The 21,227-nt window shown below is 39.8% G+C and overlaps 1 protein-coding gene across 1 annotated transcript in view; it reads left to right on the forward strand.

Moving 5' to 3' along the window:
* Nucleotides 1-21,227, forward strand: part of PKHD1 (PKHD1 ciliary IPT domain containing fibrocystin/polyductin) — a 484,216-nt gene that overhangs the window by 231,973 nt on the left and 231,016 nt on the right. Inside the window, exons 48-50 of the mRNA XM_047102754.1 lie at nt 5,602-5,779; nt 7,230-7,425; nt 18,389-18,454. Coding sequence (XP_046958710.1) covers nt 5,602-5,779; nt 7,230-7,425; nt 18,389-18,454 — 440 coding nt within the window. The remainder of the gene's footprint in view (nt 1-5,601; nt 5,780-7,229; nt 7,426-18,388; nt 18,455-21,227) is intronic.

The following is a 21,227-nucleotide window of genomic DNA, read 5'->3' on the forward strand; positions in this document are numbered from 1 at the left end:
CATCTATTTCTTCTCTTCATAGATTAAGATATAATGAGAAGTATTGTCCTAAGTGTGCTGTAAAAACTATAGACACTACCTTTGAGGAGATACTAGGTTGATTCCAGGGCTTCTCTAAAATACATTATTATTGCTTCAGCCAACTCTGAAAAAAGACAAACAGAAATAGAGACCCACAAAGTCATGATGGAGTGATGTTGGGGTACACCCATCAGAAAGACAAGGATTATTAAATCATATGGCTTCCTCTCTGCTTACCAGTTCTATTTTGTATGTGAATACGAGGGTTATTTTTTCTTTAATTTTTTAATGTTTATTTATTATCGAGAGAGCATGAGCATGGGATGGGTAGAGAGAGTAGGAGACATATAATCTGAAGCAGGCTCCAGTCTCTGAGCTGTTAGCACAGATCTCGTCGCGGGACTCGAACTCACAAACCAGGAGATGATGACCTGAGCCGAAGTCAGAAGCTTGACTGACAGTCACCCAGGCACCTCTGTGAATTCGAGGATTATTAAAAGTTTGGGGTAAAGACTTAATGTGGCTTTCTTCCTCTTTTTAGGTGTCTTACTCAGAAGGAGAAATATTTTTAGGTGTTTCTTAATAAGGGTATATAAAAATTATTGATACATATAAAATATTACTGGATGGTGCCAGCTCAGAGGTAGGATGATGGATTTCTGACAAAGACTTGTTATAAGCTCAATGTATTTTAAAGGGTGCTCAAGCAGTGCTTTGTCACACACAAAAAATGTTGGCTGTGCTCAAAATTTCGATTTTGTCTTCTTTGTGCAGTAAAAGATGAGAGTGACAGCAGTAAGCACGGATATTCAAGAGATGCAGCACCATTTGAGGCTAGTTATTAGGATGTGTCTGGCTTAGGAGATGTGTAATTACAAGGGGTTTATTTCACAATTGTTCTGAATTGAGAGCATTTAGAGCTCAATGCAGTGTTTGTCTTAATACAGAGATATGGACCCTCAGGAAAAGTAAGCTAATGGTAAACACAAACCAGGGAGTTAATATTTGTTCTCATTGGTATTGTTGATTGCCTAACAAATCCTTTGTGGGCAGTATACATTCAACAGTTCTACACAGTATATGGGCACTAAATTACAAAACTGTTTATGCGACTAGTATTTTAAATTGGTACTTAGGCTGGGAAGTTTTATCAAGCGATAGTGCTATATTTCTAAAGGAAAATATCCCTTAATTAAAAACAAGCTTCGTTATTAAAAAAAAAAAAAGAATAAAACTTAAGGCACCCCTTTGAACCGGAAAAGGAAAGGAATGGTTTGTAGTTCTTTTGTCTTTTTGATTATACCCAGAGCTGTTGCTGATGCAGAGGTAAGGGTTAACATTTAAAATGGACTGGTTGCCTCCTGATTTCTTGCACATAAAGCCATGAGAAGTTCAGGGAGAGACTTCTTCCCCTAGTAATGAAGCTCTCTGCTGCTAATGGCCCATGCAGACTCCCTTGGCTCCTCCAAATTAGAAATACTTTTGTGCTCCTTTGCTTCATTAACAGTAAAGAGAGGGAGATTGGTGGCTATTTAGGGCACAGGGAAATTGGTGGCTATTTAGGGCAAGTGAAAATTGTAGTCATTATGGTTGGTAAATTCTCTTCATGGTGTTCTTCGAGTCTTGATGTTCTTTTGGTGCTTTTCAGAAGAGCCCACCATTGTCACTTCTGGCATTTGGCCTAGAAGTTTAGGAGCTGATTTGACTTTGGAGTTTTGGCCCCCAGTGATGGTCAACACAAGGCATCTTGCCTATGGGGAGATGGGTGTTTGACATTTTAAATTTGTTTTCGGAATGCACCATTTCCACTACCAGTTGTAATAAAGGTATATTTGATAACCTCCTTCTCTACATGGATTGAATTACACGAAGATGGTGCTGCCCATGAGTACCTGTAAAACTGCATCCCACGTAAGCTTTAGTTGAGATGGATGGAATGGCATGGGAGAGTCAGGGCAATGCATGAAGAAGGAAGAGGAAAGGATAATTTAGTATCACAATGTGCTATGATGGGTCTCTGGTTGATCAGACAGTTAGCATAAGATTATTGGATGCTGCTTAGAAGGACAAGGGCATCAGAAGGAAGGTACAACTGTCCCAGAGACAAACATAACTGAATTAATGTTAGTATGTAGTGGGTTTACAATATTTGAGGAGGAGGTCATGTTTATAAGAGCTTTTGGAAAATGGAGAGTATGGTCTAAAAAATGACTCCTTCAATAATTGGAGTTACAAACAATAGAACCAGGAGAAATTGTACCCTAAATATTGATTTATAAATGTGATACTGTTAGAAAGTTGAGAATTAATTCTAGTCAAAATTATCAGGAAGATTCTTGGGGCCACATCACTGAAATTAAGAAGCATTTGTGGAAATATCTACCCTGTTGATTTTTCTTTTAATTTTTAGAATTTTTAATGTTTTTTTTAAATTTTAAATTTGAGAAAGAGAGAGCAGGGGAGGCACAGAGAGATGGAGACACAATCTGAAGCAGGCTCCAGGCTCCCAGCTGTTAGCACAGGATTTAAACTCAAGAGCAGTGAGATCATGACCTGAGCCAAAGTCGGACGCTCAACCGACTGAGCCACCCAGGCACCCCCCAATTGATTGGTTAAAAAAGTTTATTTATTTATTTTGAGAGAGACGGAGACAGAGTGAATGAGGGAGTAGCAGAGGGAGAGGGAGACCGAGAATCCAAGGCAGGCTGTATGCTACCAGCATAAAGCCAGATGCAGGGTTTGAACTCATGAAACCATGATACTTGCAGAATCTCAAATACTCAGAATCATTCTGTGGACTGTGAGGAATCCCACTTTACATACTGATCACTATACCTGCTGCAGCCAACCTCTCTACCTCTTTGGTATTTCTTGGTTCCAACTTTATCTCTTCTTAACATATTTGTTTTACATTTATTTCTCATAAGACTCTTTTTAAAATGCATTGGTTGGTGGGGCGCCTGGGTGGCGCAGTCGGTTAAGCGTCCGACTTCAGCCAGGTCACGATCTCGCGGTCCGCGAGTTCGAGCCCCGCGTCGGGCTCTGGGCTGATGGCTCGGAGCCTGGAGCCTGTTTCCGATTCTGTGTCTCCCTCTCTCTCTGCCCCCCCCCCCCATTCATGCTCTGTCTCTCTCTGTCCCGAAAATAAATAAACGTTGAAAAAAAAATTATAAAATGCATTGGTTGGGCCACATTGTGCTGGATCATCTCCTGGGACTCTGGGATGCATGGTTTTAGTTGGAAGCATAGAGAGTCATGACGACTGAGGACAAATGGCTAGAAAATACAAGGAAGAAAATTTAGCTTTCTAAAGATTGCCTAAAGATTAAAATATAAAAATAAACTCCATAAATGTAATGATCTTCTATGGGAGGATATGAATGTCTCATAACTAGCGGAAGGGAATTTTTGCAGAAAATTGGAGGGAATTTTTGCAATGGATTGGAAGTTAGGATAGATGGCCTTTATGTCCATTCTAAAAATACGAGTTTAGGATTGTTCTTTAGTTCCAGTCTGAATCCTCATATACATATGAAAAATGCTAAATATCCCAAGCCCAAGGACAGAAAATCCCCCTCCAAAACTTCTAAAGGTTCAGTTAATGCTGCATAGGGAAATCTGGGGAAAGAGTAGTTTTCTTTCTCCCTCAAATTTCTGAGCATTTTTAAATTCCTTTCATTTTATTAATTAATGAATGAAAGAAACACATTTATTCTTACAAGAAGTATGTATAAAATACTGCATTTCCTGCGCCAAGGATCTATACCATGAAAAGTTTTGAGTGTGTTTTTAAATGACCAAATACCGTGGATACATTGCTAAACATTAAAATAAATAGTACAGAATGGCAAATCTGGCACATATGAGGTTCTTTTTTTTTTTTAATTTTTTTAACGTTTATTTATTTATTTATTTATTTATTTATTTATTTATTTTTAACGTTTATTTATTTTTGAGACACAGAGAGACAGGGCATGAACGGGGGAGGGTCAGAGAGAGGGAGACACAGAATCTGAAACAGGCTCCAGGCTCCGAGCTGTCAGCACAGAGCCCGACGCGGGGCTGGAACTCATGGACTGCGAGATCATGACCTGAGCCGAAGTCGGATGCTTAACCGACCCAGCCACCCAGGCGCCCCTGAGGTTCTTTTTTAAATGAGCTGTGAGTAGATATTACTGGGCTTAGTGGTGATGACTGAATACATATATTATCTCTAAGTTTCACAGTAGATATATATCAAAGATACATACTGTTGTTGCCTCCATTTTAGAAAAAGCAAACTAAATCCTAAAGAGGGTCAGTAATTTGCCCAAATTCATCTATCTAATGTATGCAAATATAGATTCCCAATTTATACCCATTTGACCATAGTACCCAAGCATTTAACACTAAAAACAGTTTTCTTTCTATAAAATGCGCTGGATTGTAAATTGGCTTTGGATATGCTCAGGCCACACCTTACTTTGAAAACCCAACATCCTCCTTTGTCTCATTTCCCTCTAGTTTGAGAATTTAATTATCTGCCTGCAGCAAAATGTCACAGTTGAAGATTCTCATGAAAATCAAACCGAAGGGGGAAGGACAGTCATAATATGTATTGATTTTTTTTTTTACTTTTGCCTCTTATTTTCTGTCCACTTTGACTTTCTTTTAGGGTCTTAGCATGTGGCTAAATCTTTTTATGTTCTAGTGAAGTCTTAAAAATCACTTTCTGTATAATTTGTAGAAATTAATTTCTAGTTCTACCTTGTGACAGTCATAATAATTTTGCTGTACTCTGCCTCAATTTCCTCATTTGCTAAAATGCACTTCTAGAAATGCTTTATATAAATTAGGAAGTTGGCACCAGCTGTTTTGGAGAGAGTTCATCCATTCACTCTTCTTTCATGTAATAAACATCATTTGAGTGCCCATAGGTGTTGGCCCTGTGCCAGGGTAGAGGATACTAAAAAGGAGAAAATATCTCTAACTTCAAGATCTCACAGTCTATGTTAATAAACACAAAAATCCAGCACTAGGTGGGAGTAAGCACTGGGAATTGTGCAGGCACGCAGGAGAGGAGCCAGGTCATCTCTTCTTTCTGGGGAAGGTGATTGGAAGGCTACTGAAGCCATTTTTACCAGGTGGTTGGAGGTGGGCTTCTGAGAGTCTAGGCACGTTAAGTTCTGGGTCTGAGTCATTGCCCCAATAAAAATATTTAATAACTATATGATATGTTTTCTGATGCTGATAAAATTGGTCTAGGGCAAAAATCAGCCCAGGGACAATTCTTTATGAAAATACTATTATATATTCTTGGCTATATGAAGTCATTAAGATGGCATTTATTAGTGGACTCATATCTGATTATTACTACCTTCAACCCACTAGAACAGTGGAATGCACTAATGATGTCTTCCCACTGGGCTATTTTGACCCACAGAGTGCTTACTAAAAGTTCCATGGATACACAGACAAGATAGCTCAAGACACACATGGGAAGAATAGAAGATGAATTACCACTGATGGGAGAGGAGTGGATTAGATCCAGAATGGACAAATAACTCACAACTCATTTTTTTTCTTTTTAAACTACCCTAGAGCTAATGCTCCAGATGTTCCTTATGATTTAATCATGACTGACAGCAGAAATAAGACAACCATAGTCAATTATGTACGTGACACATTGTCTAACCCTTATGGCTGGATGGCTCTGCTCTTGGATCAAGAGACTTACTCAGTGCAGTTTGAGAACCCTTGGATCAACAGATCTCTGCAGGTAACCCCAGGAATTCATTTACTGGTATGGACCATTTCCCAGGGATTCTTATCTTTTTTTTTTCTATGAAATAGCAGTTTGCAGGTATTAGCATCTTCTGGTACTGATAACTAAAACCACCACAGCATTTTGGCCTAGTGAATGTAATCTGAGTATAAGATATGGTGGTTATTGTTTATTTTATTTTTTAAACTTGAAAATTTCTGAATCTGTTTGAATCTTACTTTGAATAACAGAATGGTTATACCTGAAATTTTAACTTTATTAATACAATGAAAAACATCTACTAAGCCTCCTATAGAATTATATTATTATAATATTAGGGATTAAGAACCAATCTTCTCCAGGGAGAAGAACCAATTTCCTCCTGGAGAACCAATTTTCTCCAGGGAGAAGTGTTTGTAGCCGGAGAAAATGTCTTAACAAAACATTTTTACATTGCATACTGCCACCTTGTGGTCAAAGATTAACTTGCACATGAAGGTCTGGACCTTCATTGGGATTGGTTGAAAGAGTCAAATGGTTAGGGGCATCCAAGATAGGAATAGCCATGTGGAAAGTGGGTGCATTTTTATGAAAAAAAAAGATAATCCAATGGATTTCTTTATGCTCATCTTCTTCCTTTTAATGCATTTCTTTCTTCCTGTCTCCTCATATACATTCTTCTTAGGGTCATGAGATCAGGTCTGACTTGGGACATAATTTAAGGCAGAATCTCCTTTGATCCTCTCTCGAGCAACCCTTCCCACCCTTCCCCTACCTTCTCAGAAAGGACAGCTATTTCCTTCCCTTGAGGTTCCCAGGAGAACATCTTGGAGAATTTTCATGAGGTGAAGGCAGCAGAATGATGACTTGGGAGGTGAATACCCTTGTGTCTATCCTGGTGCAGTACTCCCCTGCTTTGTGGTGTGGGGCAAGTTACTGAACCTCTGTCTGCCTCAGTGTCCTCATCTGTAAAATGGGGCAGTAATAGTAACACAGGGAGTTGTTGAAAGATTGGATGTCTTGGTATGAATAGAACTTGAGCATGTAGCAAATGCTCCAACAGTGCTAGCTTATTACTATTATAAATGGATGGCCCTACTATCATTGCCTGCCTCTTTAGGTGATGGGAAAAAGTGGAAAAGAATTCTAGATCTGGCTCTGTATCTCACGGCAGTTTGACCTGGGACAAGTCAATTCACTTGTCTTGTTTTTCTTCTCTGTTAGTTGAGGTTGTTAAACAAGAGAAACTTATAGAGTCTTTCTGTCCTCTTGTTCTAAGATTCTGTAGCTCTGGTTATGAATTTATTATGGAGTGGCTTTAAATAAGCCTATTTTCTGCAAGAAGAGTAGTCTGGGTGTGAACTGCTGTGTTTCTAACCTACTCCACTTGCTTTCTTTGTATCTATTTTCTGGGGAAAGCCTTCCTTATTAAATGAGCATTATTGTATTGTTCTCTCACTTAAAGTACTCAGCAACGTTTGGCAACTTTGCGCCTGGGAATTACCTCCTGCTCGTGCACACAGTCTCGTGGCCTTACCCTGACATCCTCATAAGGTGTGGGAGTCGGGTAGGGCAGTCCCTTCTATCTCTGCCATCACCTGGTCAGGACCAAGGTTGTGACTGGTTCTTCAATACCCAGTTGAGGCAACTCACCTATCTGGGTAAGTATAACTGGATGAGAATTTTGAGGGCACACAGTTGGAAACCACCATTCACTCTCCAATTCTAAATGTTTGTGGTATGAAGTTATGAGTGTTGCAGTGAAATGATTGGACTCTGAAATCTGACAGCTTGGGCGGTTGTCCTGAGTTCCGTGTCCCCTCTCCCTGTGCCTAGCCATATATCCACAGAGTCTGATCTACGCTTGAGCTCAGGGACTATTAAATTTTAATAGCATCAGAGAGGGTAGTATGGTTAATTCTCTGGTATTTGTAAGTCTTTGCCGAATGGATTGTTGTATATTTTATTTGCACTGAATTGTACCATTCAAATTTTATTTCTGATTTGATCAACCATAAACTATAAAAACTCAGGATGGACAGAGATCCCTGAGACTGTTTTACCACTAAAGCTGAATGCAGCCATTAAGTAAGAGCAAATAGGTGACATAAACTTTAACTGTGACAAGGTTCACTTGATATATATTCTAGAAGAGAATTTTAATTTCAAATTGTTTTTTCTATTTCTTAGCATGCTTGTGAAGAGTCTGTCTTGTCTATTGGTCAGATTTTGTTCATGAACTGCAAACTTTAAATGGCCACATAAACCAAATGTGGTAAAGGAATATTTGTGGCATAAAGAAAATCAAGTCATGCAACTACAGATCTTCTCCTTTGCTATCCTTATTTATTGAATTAATGGCAAGTTGTGCTATTAAGCTGTTTATTCACATATATGGTTTAAGTGCACATCTGTGTAAGTATGCATATTTATATATAGATGTACAGCTGTGTGCATAAATGAGCGTATATATGATATAGATGCATTTTTCAGTTTAAAACATTTTTATTAGGTAGATAGCCTTTATTAATTAACAAAATTCTTTGTATCAGAATAACCTAGGGTCTCCACCTTTAAATGATAGGAGTTGGAAAAGGGACAGGAAATCACAGAGGGTTAGTTGGTTGATTAATAAACATGGAGACTGTAGGTCCTTAGGAGGATCCCCAGTGCTCTATGCAGTGGTTTCTGTGGTCATTTGTGCCACCTGTATCCTCTGAGTGAATGGGTGGGGAGGTGGCTGGTGCTACTTCTGTTCTCATTTCTGGGCGGTCCAGTGAGGATGTGAGGATTCAGGGGGAACTGAGTCTTGTGCTGCTCCTCGGTGGTGGTGTCCTGTGCAGCTGTATTGGATTGGGTGGGTTTGGTTATGATTTTGGATATCCTTTCCGTAAAGTTTGCATTACTGCTGGAAAGCTAATAAGGCTATGATGGCAGTGAGGTAGTTGCTGCTGGTACCTCACCAAGACCCCGAGCAATAGTGTTCTGGCTCTTTGCCGATTAGTTTGTCACTTCCGTTTAATTGTTTTTTTGGACCACGTGACTTTATAGGTCTGGGTCCTAATTGTTTTTTTGGACCATGTGCCTGGGATAATTTACATAAAATATATTTCGTCTAAGAGGAGAACATAAGTCAAGACCTCACAGTTTATGTGGACATATTCCTGATATTTAAAAAAAAAAATTATATGGGGAGGGTGGTTTATACAGAAGTTTCATTTTATTATAGTGAAACTGCTTGACCTCTTTCAGGTCCATTGAATTTCCTGCCAGGGGTGGGGGATGGAGAGACCATGCTCCTTTTCCTGGCTAGCTTTGCATTCAGAGTGCTGCTTCACTGACAGCTGGCTGTGTTTCATTAATTTGTTGACCACTTCTAAGTGGACCATCTTTTGTATTGTTTGTTTGCAACCTTACCACACATCCCTCAGGATAGGAAGTTAAAAAAAAAATCACAATTATCTCTGTTTCCTCCATTTGGTTGCTTTGTGTGTGATTGTGAAGATACCTGACTCATCTTAGACTCAGTTGAGAAAAGAAAAAAATCAGAACCCAGGCATTCTAGCTCCTGGCTATAGCTCTCCCCACTAGAGTGTGCTGCCTACTAAATAATCATTGATCACTGACCAAATAGGGTGGGGAGTGCTAGGCAGGGTTGTGGGAGAAAACTTCTCATTGATCCCCAGTGCCAAAAAAACAAAAAGTCCTGCACACATAATACATGTTGAGAGTATTGCTCTTCTCTGTAAAGGCAAGTTTTGTCTTTCTTTAGCAAATGTGTCTTTATGGGATGTAGGTTCTTTCGAAAGCTCATGGCCAGAGCTTACGGTTTAGGGTTTTAATCAGTGGCTGGCTATTTCACCTGGGGCACACAATTATAAATGCTCCATGTCTCAGTGGCTTCAAGTATTCGATGAGGTTAAGAATATCTACTTATCTCTTGGAATTGTGGTACAAAACACCCAGATATCTTCAAATGTGATTAGTATACCCTGTTACTTTACTACACATTTTCTCAGTAGATTATTTCTCTAGATTTTTTTCTTTTTTTCCTAGAAGATTAGCAATGCCACATACCTTGAACTTAGCGTACATGTCATGACCTTTCTGAAACGGTCTCATTCCATTTTCCTTGACTAGATTTTATAAGATAACTGAGATTCATGATAACATGACATATATGATATATTGTTTTCGTGTTCGAAATTTAATACCACTTAAGCAATTGTTACCCATAGAATAAGATAACCTAGCTCATTTAAACATATCTTTTAAGAAGATTGGTTAAGGTTGCCTTTCTAAAGCCCCTGAGAATTTTGCCTAATAAGCCACTTGTGGAACAGACCATAGCAAAATACTCGTGTTCTATAGTTTGTGGTAGGACCATGAGGAGCAACGTTTGATGTGAGAAATGGTGCCAAATGGTTCCAAACTGTAACTTCTATGACATGCTTGGGAATGGGGAAGACTGCAGGATAAGCGTTCTTTTATATTTTCAGAGTCAGAGTCAAATCCAGCAAGCCCATTTTTTCTGTTTACGCGATTTGATGAACTAGCAGCTCCCGTCTCTGCCTTCCAGAGCCAGTTCCCCACTGCCTCTTTCCCTGCTGTTTTTCCAGGGATGTTTCAGTTCATGGTTAACTATTTTTATTTTTTAGTTACATTAACGCTATGAAATAATTAGTCAGCTAATTAATCTGGTTTACAAGCTTTGTAGGATTCTTCAGCTGTCAGTCAGGCCCAGGCCTGAGGCCTACATCTAGTCTCAGCTCTCTTGCCCATGTGATTCCCGTTGCCATGGCTACTGGCTACATCTGCTGACACCCCACTCTCTATTTATTGCTTAATTAAGAATTTCACGCTCAGCCCTTATCTGCCTCTAAGAACAAGCGCACACTGTTAAGAAATTCCAAATTTAGGCTCAGGCACAAGGAGAGCCTTTCTTGCAGGCTTGGCTGGATGGAGCCTCTCTAACGATCTTCTCGGCATCCCAGCCGCCACCCTTCAATCAAAAATCATTAAATGGGGCAGAGATAATGAGCATGTAGCATATCAAAAGAAGGATGTTTGCTTGGTCCAAAGGAGGAAAGGCTGCTAGACCCCATGCTCAGCTCCACTTCAAAGGGAGATGAGACTGCTCATCACTGGGGCCTGATAAAGCCTCATTTGTTCTGGGCTTGACTTATGAAAAAGGTCTGGTGTGTCAGGGTCCCGTCTCACAGACGCGGGATCCCCCGACCACTTGCCTCCACCTCTACCAGCCCCCCACCCCGCCCCGCCCTGGCCTTCCGCACACTCGTGTGTCAGCACTCAGGCAGCTGGGTCCCCCCAAAGCATCAGGCGGAGCGTATAATCACTGACTCTCCACTCACAATGGCCACTTGTAGGGGGGTGGCCGGGAGGAGGCCTTCATCACAATAGGAACACAATTATTGCAGCTGCTAGGGAGGGCTATGCTTCTTCCTGTAGGAATATAATAGGACTTGCCCCAAAAGGGAGGAGAAGGCTGGGGGGAGGTGATGGGGGTTGAGAGGGGTGGAGGAAACCATCTTGAGTTGATTATTCATATTCTGACTCTTGGAAGCCCGATGCGGAGCCAGTGGGGTTCCAGCAGCTGCTCGTGCACAGTCCTCTCCTAATAATTGTACATTCTGTCAGGGGTCAACTTACTTTTGACCCTGTCCTTTTATATCACGAAAAGGCTCTTTAGGGCAAACTGTTGGGTTGTGGCAGGGTGCATTAAACGCCCACAGCCCCTTACCCTTGCTTTCTCCTCCACCCACCCAGCAGCCGGTGATAAATTCATGTCAGATGCTGAGCCATTCACAGTTGCCCTCCCGGGTTCACACAGCCCCGCTCTCGCAGCAGAGATGCAGCCGGGCTGGATATTGTGTGAGGCGGCAGCTGAGCCAGCGCCTGCGAGGCGCAGAGGCTCCTGCCTACCACCTTCTTCTGATCTGATGGAAAAAAAGACATGTCTAGCCAGGCTGGCCAGTGCCTGTCTCCAAACGGCCCCCTCGCCAAGATAAAGGCAGGCTGTTTGGCAAGAAGCCGGGCCTGTGTTCCACGATGGCAAGAGGGCTGTAGATAGAAAGACAGATGGATCTTATTGTGTGCACCAGTTGTCCTGAAGAAGTCAAGTCACATCACACAGAAGGCTCAGAAAAGATGCTGTTAACCTGGGAGATCCTGAAAATAAGGAGTGTCTGTCTTCCTGAGGTTGTGGCCAAGAGATCATGGGTACCTCCTGGGTTTCTGTCTTCTCAAAGAGCTCAGGGCTCGGGGATTAGGGCAGGCTGCTGCCTACATCCTTCTGTTGTTCAGCTGGTCCAGAAGACCCCCAACAACTCCTTGGGAAGGAATTCTGTTAGCATCTGTGGAGGAGAGAGGACTCAACTTGCTCCCCCGAGCATTTTGGGAGGCTTTTATAAGCAGAGCAGAATCATAATCCTTTGAAACTCTGCTGCCATTCCCATGCTGAGGCCCTCTAAGGCAATCCATAGCATTCTAGTTAATAAATTAATTTACATTCTTATAGAAAACTCATTCCCAAAGATCCCCAAGGATTTTTGCCAGTAATATAGAGGATTGACTTTGGGGACCTGCACTAACCTTTATGGCAAAAATATAGAGAATGGAACAGGAGCTGGCGATATGAAAAGAGACTTTGCCTGTCCGTTGCAAGAAACTTCTTTCCAAAAGGAAAAGGAAGGAAAAAAAGGAGAAAAGGAAAGAAAAAAGCAAGGAAGGAAAACTTAGAAGTCAGAATCAAATACTTTTTTTAGGAATCACTCAGATTAAGGAGCTAATTCTTAGGGATGCTGGTGGCTAGCCCTAGTTCATGTAGGGAATGGGTAGTACAACCAGTATTCAAAGTCAGCCTTTTTGACTTTAGTTTTGTGCTTTTTCTAGTATACTAGTGTTTTGGGGTATTTTTTAATGTCTATTTATTTATTTTTGAGTGAGAGACAGTGAACACAAGTGGGGAGAAGGGCAGCGAAAGAGGGAGACAAAATCTGAAGCAGGTTCCAGGCTCTGAGAGAGGCCAGCACTGGGCTCGAACTCAAGAACTGTCAGATCATGACCTGAGCCAAATTCGGGCGCTCAACTGACTAAGCCACCCAGGTGCCCCATTATTGTTGGTTTGTTTTAATACAAGCTCATGTGTGTACCCTTGTAAACCAATTCTTTCCCCTCTATTTATAGGAAAAACTTGTACTTATTGAGGGCTCTATACTTCCTAAATTTAGGTATTTGAATACCATCTTCACCATTTGTCACATCCTATGCCTCTTGTACCTTTATTTGCCTAAGATTTGTCTTAAATCAATTCCTGCACTGTCTTATTTTTAAAACCTAACCTCATTTTAAGCAATAATATCCATAAAATCATGGGTTCAATGACCTAGTTGCTTTTTCTAAAATTCAGTAACATTCATAGCTATTAAAGTAAAACACTGATGCTACTAAAATCATTACCTCACATTTTATATTTTGAGAATATAATGTGATCTGCAAATTTTTGGTATAATTGATGAAAAGTAAGAAATGTGAACACAGGGATCTCTTTTTTATCTGGGTGTCTTTCCTCACTTGCTAAGAACACCTGCTCCGGAGAACAAACCACATTTTTGAGAGAAGTTGTAAAATTCCTCAGTTCAGGGCTTTTTATTTTATTTATTGTATTATTTTTAAAATATTTGTCTGTTAATTAATTAATTTATTTAGAGGGTGGGGGAAGGGGCAGAGGAAGAGAGGGAAAGAGGATCTTAAGCAAGCTCCATGCCCAGCATGGAGCCCAACACAGGGCTTAGTCTCAAAACCATGAGATCATGACCTGAGCCAAAAATCGAGAGTTGGACGCCTAGCTGACTAAGCCCCCTAGGTGCCCCTTTTAAGGCTTTTTAAATATGCCTCATGGGCAAACAGCTGGAATGCTTGTTTCCAGGCCCCTCCCTTGGAAGTTCTGCTTCTGTAGATCTACACAGAATCCAGGACATGACAGATGCCCCATACAAGTGTGGCAGGCATCACTGAGTCACAATAACAATCGTTATTGTTTTCTGAGTAAATTAATGAAGGTTTAATTGCGCTCTCAGGACTGTAGTTAATGTAGATATTAGATATGTCTATTGTGTCTTTTTTTTTAAATTTTTTAACGTTTTTATTTATTTTTGGGACAGAAAGAGACAGAGCATGAACGGGGGAGGGTCAGAGAGAGGGAGACACAGAATCTGAATCAGGCTCCAGGCTCTGAGCTGTCAGCACAGAGTCCGACGCGGGGCTGGAACTCATGGACTGCGAGATCATGACCTGAGCCTAAAGTCGGCTGCTTAACCGACTGAGCCACCCAGGGGCCCCATGTTGTGTCTTGAATAAGTTCTTTTACACCTAAAAAAATTTATATCCTTCCATGAATGAAAGCTTTTGGGGATAATGGAAGACTCAAAGATGATCACAGGATTTTCATATAATGTTTCTGTGAAGGATTTTAAAAGATCCTGTGTTAAAAGGGCCAAGGTGGCTGTGTTGCTGCCCCTGTGAAGCTGAAATCAGATGGAAGTATGGTCCTGTGAATCAAGCTTTAGCTACCAGGGACCAGTAATTCTCAATGGTTAAGAGAAAAAGGCTAATTTCTGGGGTGTGTGGTCACGTTTGCTGAACAGGGAGGGAGACACAGAGCAGGAGTGTACAGGAGTGCAAGATAGATTTGGGAGAAGAGGTGGGTGTAGAAGATAGGGCAAGCTGAGCTGGAATGTAGAGAGAGAGGATCAAACTTGACTGCTGGTCCATGAGAAGAGAGCTGGAACCTGGGTCCAGAGCAGACTGAGACTGAGAGAGAAGGCATGAGTCAGGGAGAGAATGGGTGAAATCTGCAGACACAAATTGCAGGTGCTGTTTCAGATTCTCTCCATGTGTAGTCAGTGGCTGACTTATGCTATGTAAATGTGATCTGAATGAGGGGCCCCAATATGTGTGTAAACGTAATGGCAAAGTGTGAATGGGAATATGGATCAAGAATGAAATACAAAAGGAGTCAAGGCCCATTAAGATGCCACCTGTTTTTTTTTTTTAATTTTTACATGGATAAGTATTTATTTCTCCCTTCAAAATTGCAACAGAGAATGGGACCTACTCAAGGAGATAATTAATTTTTCTTTTCCCTAGTGCCCTAGTGAGGACAAAATTTGCCAGGAACAGTACAAAATTCTGGAAGACACTAGTATCATATTTGGCTGAGTAACTCTCCTCTTCCTTAGCACATTTCTCACTTTCTTCTAGATCTCTGTGTTTATAGCAACCTTATATTATATATCACTCATAAGAATAATTTGCCAATAATTGGCCCAAAGCCTTCTTTTCTTTTTGAGGACCAACCAGATATTTTTACAACCTGGGAAGGATCAACTGCAATGAGTTTCCATTTATAAACAAAGTAGATTCACCACTCTCATATTACAAACTTAGAAATCATAAGCACCGAGAAGACACATGCATAATATCACAGCCTGCGTAAGGCTTTTTTCCTGAGTCGTTACCTTTTTTCTCAGATTTTCATCCCTCTTTGTATTTTCATCCCTCTTTGTATTTGTCCAAATTGGAAGTGACACTTCACATCTACACTGCCTTTTAGAGAGTCAAAGCACTTAGCAAACTTTAGCAGATCTGGTTAAGTTGCTTACAACTCTGAATACTATGGCTCATCATGATTAGGTACAGCTGTAAAAAGAGGAGAAGCATATTTCCTGGGTTTTGTTAACTGGCTGCTAGAATAATGAGCATGCCATAATAACAGTGTTGATAATCACTATTATTCATGTGCCAAGAACTGTGCTAAGCATGTTACAGGAGTTACCTCATGTTTTCTTCCCAATAACGCTACGAGGTAGATAGGACAACTATTTCCATTTTCACAGAAGTAAGGTTCAGAAATGGTGAAGAACTTGTCAGTTACCCACATCAAGGAACTGGAAGACCCAGGATTCAAACCCAAGGTGTTAGACCTCATTCAGCACCACTCTCTCTGGCTTCACTCTCAGGGTGTGGAAATGGTTTTGGGGAAGAATAACCCTCTGACCCACTCACATCTCAGAACCAGCCTGCAGAGGGCCATGTACAAGTGATGATGAAGGAAATCAGACTTTTTCAATCTTTCCTACTTTGGTAACTTTTCTCCATTTCTTTGGATACTGAAACTACTCCTCAGATTGAATGGTATTCACACACTCGTTCTAACCAAATAGGTGATTGCTTTTCAATATATGTTTTTGGGAAGAGGCTCCCCAGGAGGTGGGGAACATTTTTGCATGTGTAGAGGCTGAACAAATTCAGTGGTCATGCAGTTCAGAAGCCATCAGTGTAGAGTGGCAGATATGATAGCCCACTGACCAGGAAGCCTTGGATTACCAAGAACAGGGCCTGAGTTAAGTGAGTTAGTCAATGGAAGGACAAGAGGAACAGCCTATAATCAGGGTTGGATATGGTGAGGGTTAGCCTTTTTAGTGTGCAGGTTAATCATCACCATGATGGCTACAGTGCACAATGCTTATGGTGGTTTTTTTCACCCAGGGAATTTTGGATACATTGATTATTTTCCCTATACTTCAAATTTATTGACCTATGTAGTGTGAAAAAATGATGACTCCATTTTTCCCTCCCCCAACCATTCCTCTTAAAGTATAAATTATACTTATTTTGAGTTAAATTAATAATTATAAAATGACTACAGTGGTTTTGAAAAAAGACTTTTTAAAGTGAAACTTTACTTTTTTACTTTACCTCTGTGGCTCTGTCTTAAGGAAGAGAACACAGATGTACTGAAATCTACAATTACTTGGAAGCTGCTGTTAACAAGGATGATTTATATAAAATCTTTAAATGAACTAATAACCCTTTCCAAATGATTCCTGGAATTTTTTCCAATTTTCCTTCTTTAGATTTTGATTCTTATACAATATTTAAAATATTTAAAAATATTACAATTTTTAATAACCATTTAAAAGGGTTATTTCCTGCCTCTATTTGCTCATTTTGTTGAAATTGTCAGCTAAGTCCTGGGTATCCTGAGTTGAGCACTATAAATTTAGGATTTCTAGATTAGTCCATGAAAAGTAAATGTTTACATGTCTAGCAATGTCTAATGTCCTAAGGTACATGAGAAAGTTCCTCCCTTCAAGATGTAGAGACAGAGCTAATGATAATGCAATCCTAAATTTATCACAGCTGATGCTTGATAAGTATTTGCTAAGTTGAGAGCAAGCTTGGGACAAATAATACCAATATCAGTGTGTTCACAAGTGGGTAAGTTAGAGATTATAGAAAAAAAGATGGAAAAAAATACTGGGCTGGTGGCATTATATTTATTTATTTATTTACTTAAGATAGAAAAATGGGTAAAATATACAAAGGATAAAGAAAGAATATAAGCAAAACCTTGGAAGTAGTGATAAAGTAGAACACATAGAGAACCTGTTGGTCATTGTACCTAGTCGCAATATATGTACAGTGTAAGGAGAAAGCCATTCTGTATAATGAAGAAAAATTAAATGAGAATAATTATCAAAATAAGAATAGAGGCATAGGAGAGGTCTCATCATGGATCTCTTTGAGGATTATTATTACTATTATTTTTTGTAATATTCTGAAGTGTATGCTTTGTAATTAGACAAAATGATCCTTGGTCTACTCTGTCCTGTGTGAGAGGAAAGGGTTTAGGTTTCCTTGGAAAGGCAAGTGGAGAGCATGGGTTTGGCCAAGTCCTCAAGGCTGCAGCCTTCAACGGCAGTGGGCCCTCCAGGGTGGGAGGTGTTGGTTCACATGACATCTGATAAGGCAGAAAGGTAATTAACCAATAAGAGACAAGGTGTTGCTGAAAAGTGGAGTTGGTGCACCTGATTACTAATTAATCAGGCGTGAGAGCACCTTGTAGATGCATCCACTATTTAATTATAGCAGCCTCTCTTGGCAAAGGAGCATATGTTCCCAGCTTAATCTACTGGTTTATACTGACATCAAATTGTCATTATCAGAAAGAATCAGGCCTTTTGATTATTTCCACTAATTTATTGAACACTTAAAATTAATGAACCCCAGGCCTTTTAAATGTGCTCAGTTGGTTTGGAAGATGAAGGAGAAAGGGGGGTGGAAGAAAGCCTTCATTAAAAGGACAATTTGTTTGGATAAAGGTAAAGCAAATACATTTCATGGGTGATCTGAACTCTATTGAAAAACACATGAATTCTAAAAGCCAAGCCTTCAAAATGATGGAGAGGAAGTAGGCTATGCGGTGTGCCCTCCTGACCAACATTGGCCTCCAAAGAACATATGGCTAAAGGGTCCCCTCCCTAATTATTTATGTGTCAATTCTCTTGGAGACCTCACTGCAATTAAGTTTAATCAAATAAAAGCAATCAAAATCAAATGTTGGAAATCAATTGTTAGACTAACTAACAAGGACTTTTTTTTTTTGAAAATGTAGTTAAGTTGGGAGGAATTTAGGATAAAGCCATCTTTATCACATGAATATCTTCTGTATTAAGATGCTCTTTGCATCACATCCAAGTGGTGTTTTTTTGTTTTTGTTTTTGTGTGTGTGTGTGTGTGTGTGTGTGTGTGTGTGTTTAGTTTCAGGTGAAGGCCAAGTCCAAGTGACTCTCCAGGTGAAGGAAGGTGTGCCCCCTACTATTTCAGGTGAGTATTAACGCACTCACCAAATAGAAGTGCCTGGTACAGCCGAATGTCCTCCAATAATAGTTCTAGAAATTCCTTCAATCTAATTGTTTTATAAACAGACAATGCTTTCATGCCTAACGATTCCCTATTGTGTCATCCCTATAACTGAAAAATGTGTCTGCATTTCAAAGAAAGATATAAGAAGGGTGCCTTTCAAAACATTGGAAAGTAAGAATTAAAACATGTAAATAAGCACATTTCATAAATTATGGACCATATGTGCACACCGGAGTCCAGATCTGCAGATGGGCCATTAGGCTTCTACCAAATGGAAAGAAAAATTCAGGGTATCTCAAAACTTTAATTGTTCCCAGTAATTTCAGGACATCAGGGTAAACAAATCCTCCCCAAAAGTCAGATGGTTCTGTGAAATCTCTCTAACTCATAAAAGCCAAATTCTCAAAGACTAAAAGACTCATAAACACCTTCTAATGTATTTCATTGTTTGTTTTTGTTTATCCTGAGTAAGTTTATGCCTTTGCATCAGGGACAAATCTTTTCAAAGGCCAAGTTTTCCTTTGATTTCCAGGCATTTTTTTGTGTTACATCAGAGCAGAGTCCATGCTAATCAGAAAATGATCTAACTCCTTCATTTAAATTAATAAATAAATGAAATAAAAGGTACTAGACTAAAACTAAACTAGATGTATTGATGGCTACTTCTCCATGCTTATTGGACTGGGAAGAATGTGGTTCTTTGTTTTCAAAACTGTTTCTGGGCTGCCATAACATTTTGTTCTTTATGTCCCCTGTCCTTTATCCTTATTTTCCTTTAGGTGGCTCAGAATGCATTATTTATTGTCTCTTGTGCAAGATGTAGAAGGAAACAATGATGAGCAATGATCTTTGGCTCCATGGGGTCTTATGGTCACATGGGGATGTCAATCAAATGACTAACTAAATAATCAGTAAATAAATCTCCTTTAAAATAAGTGTTACCAAGAAAAGTATCTTGGAATTCTCTCTTCTCTGACAGTTCTGTATTCAAATTTCCAATTGTTTGGGTCAGTCGCCATTTGTAGAGAACATATCTGTTGGGTGTAGGTCTCATGCCAGGCCCCCTCAGAGGATACTGGACTGTTTATGGGTGGCCATTAATTACTCAGCCAGCTATATAGTCAAGGTGTCATGCCACTCAGGACTTAGTAGGAAGATTTTTTATTAAGGACTCTTTGGAAGGTGACTATAGGTGGCCAACATCTAGGACTTCTTAGCAGGGGTCAGTTTAACTGGAAGATGTTTCACTTGACCTATCAATTATAACATGCTAAATAAATAGAAAGCTTCATAAAGTTACAGAGTATTAATAAGGAAAAGAACCTCACATGCTATCCTATCCAATTGCCTCATTTTACAAATAAGGAAATGGAAGCCTAGAGATTAAATGGTTTGCTTAAGTCCCTCCTCTCACTGGTTGAGCCTGGATGAGAGCTCAGGTTACTCAACTCAATTCAGTGTTCATTCTGCCATATAAACTCTATATGAGTTTATACCATATAAACTCTAAGATGTTTAAATTACCTTTTGAGCATATACTAATTTATGACCTAGATTAAAATTAATCATATATAATCAGTTTTCCTAGCCAAGATAATTTGGAACAAGAAATATTCCTAAAACACAGAGTTACAGAACTAGTACATGACCATTCATCAGGAAGAAATTTCAAATATTAATATACTTTGAAGATATTCCCTGATTCCCATGGTATAGGGTATATGTGCTAATGTTAAAATTTATTTTAAAAAATTTGTTTACTGTTTATTTATTTTTGAGAGAGAGGCAGAGACAGAGCATGAGCAGGGGAGGGGCAGATAGAGAGGGAGACACAGAATCTGAAGTAGGCTCCAGGCTCTGAGCTGTCAGCACAGAGCCTACCCTGGGACTCCAACTCGTGAACCCTGAGATTATGACCTGAGCCGAAGTCACACGCTTAACTGACTGAGCCACCCAGGTGCACCGCTAATGTCAAAATTTAAATATGAGTGTGTATTTTACTTAATGGAAAGTTGTATGAAAAACAGTAAACTTATTACAATAACAAAAATTCTTTGAAAGCAACTAACGGGATGATTAATGGAGTTCTCTGTATATGTTAACCCATTCAGAGATTCAACATGAGTGTATAATGCGCAGGTCATTCATGTTCCTCCAACACTATGGTCTTACTTATATCCTCTCAATGTCCACAGTGCTTTATACAATATTGGAGAGGAGAAAATGAGCAAGGAAACCCACTTTGGGGGGAAGATACGCATATTTCTGAAGAGCATTTACCCAATGGTGTATTTTCAGTGGGGGGTACCTGGATATATGGTGCATAGTGCCATGAGAACATTCATATAATCAGGTATATTCTCTTCCTAAATTTAATCCTTTCCCCACAGATCTAAGTTTATTTCCTTTCCTCACGTTTCTGAGAATCTATCAGCCCTTCTCTTATTTACAGTTAATCCATCTTTCAACATCTTTTGAATTTTGTCCCATCAGTAAATGACTCTGTCTTGTGTAGTTAGCCTCTCCTTTGCTGGCCTCTTCTGGTCAGTGCCTCTCAATTAAAACAAAACAAAACAAAACAAAATTCATGGATACTGAATATTCCTCTAGTTGACCTCTGCTGCAAACTTCTCGAAAGACTAGCCTCTTGATGCAGAGCTATAAAAAGCTTGGTGGATGAAGGATCAAGGTGGAGAGGGCAATATTTGGTTCAGAGAGATAACAAGTTAAGACC

Source organism: Lynx rufus, unplaced genomic scaffold (genome assembly GCF_022079265.1).
Source record: "Lynx rufus isolate CCGP_SWC_20201006 ecotype Redwood Valley unplaced genomic scaffold, mLynRuf1.p SCAF_6, whole genome shotgun sequence".
Taxonomy (NCBI): Eukaryota; Metazoa; Chordata; class Mammalia; order Carnivora; family Felidae; genus Lynx; species Lynx rufus.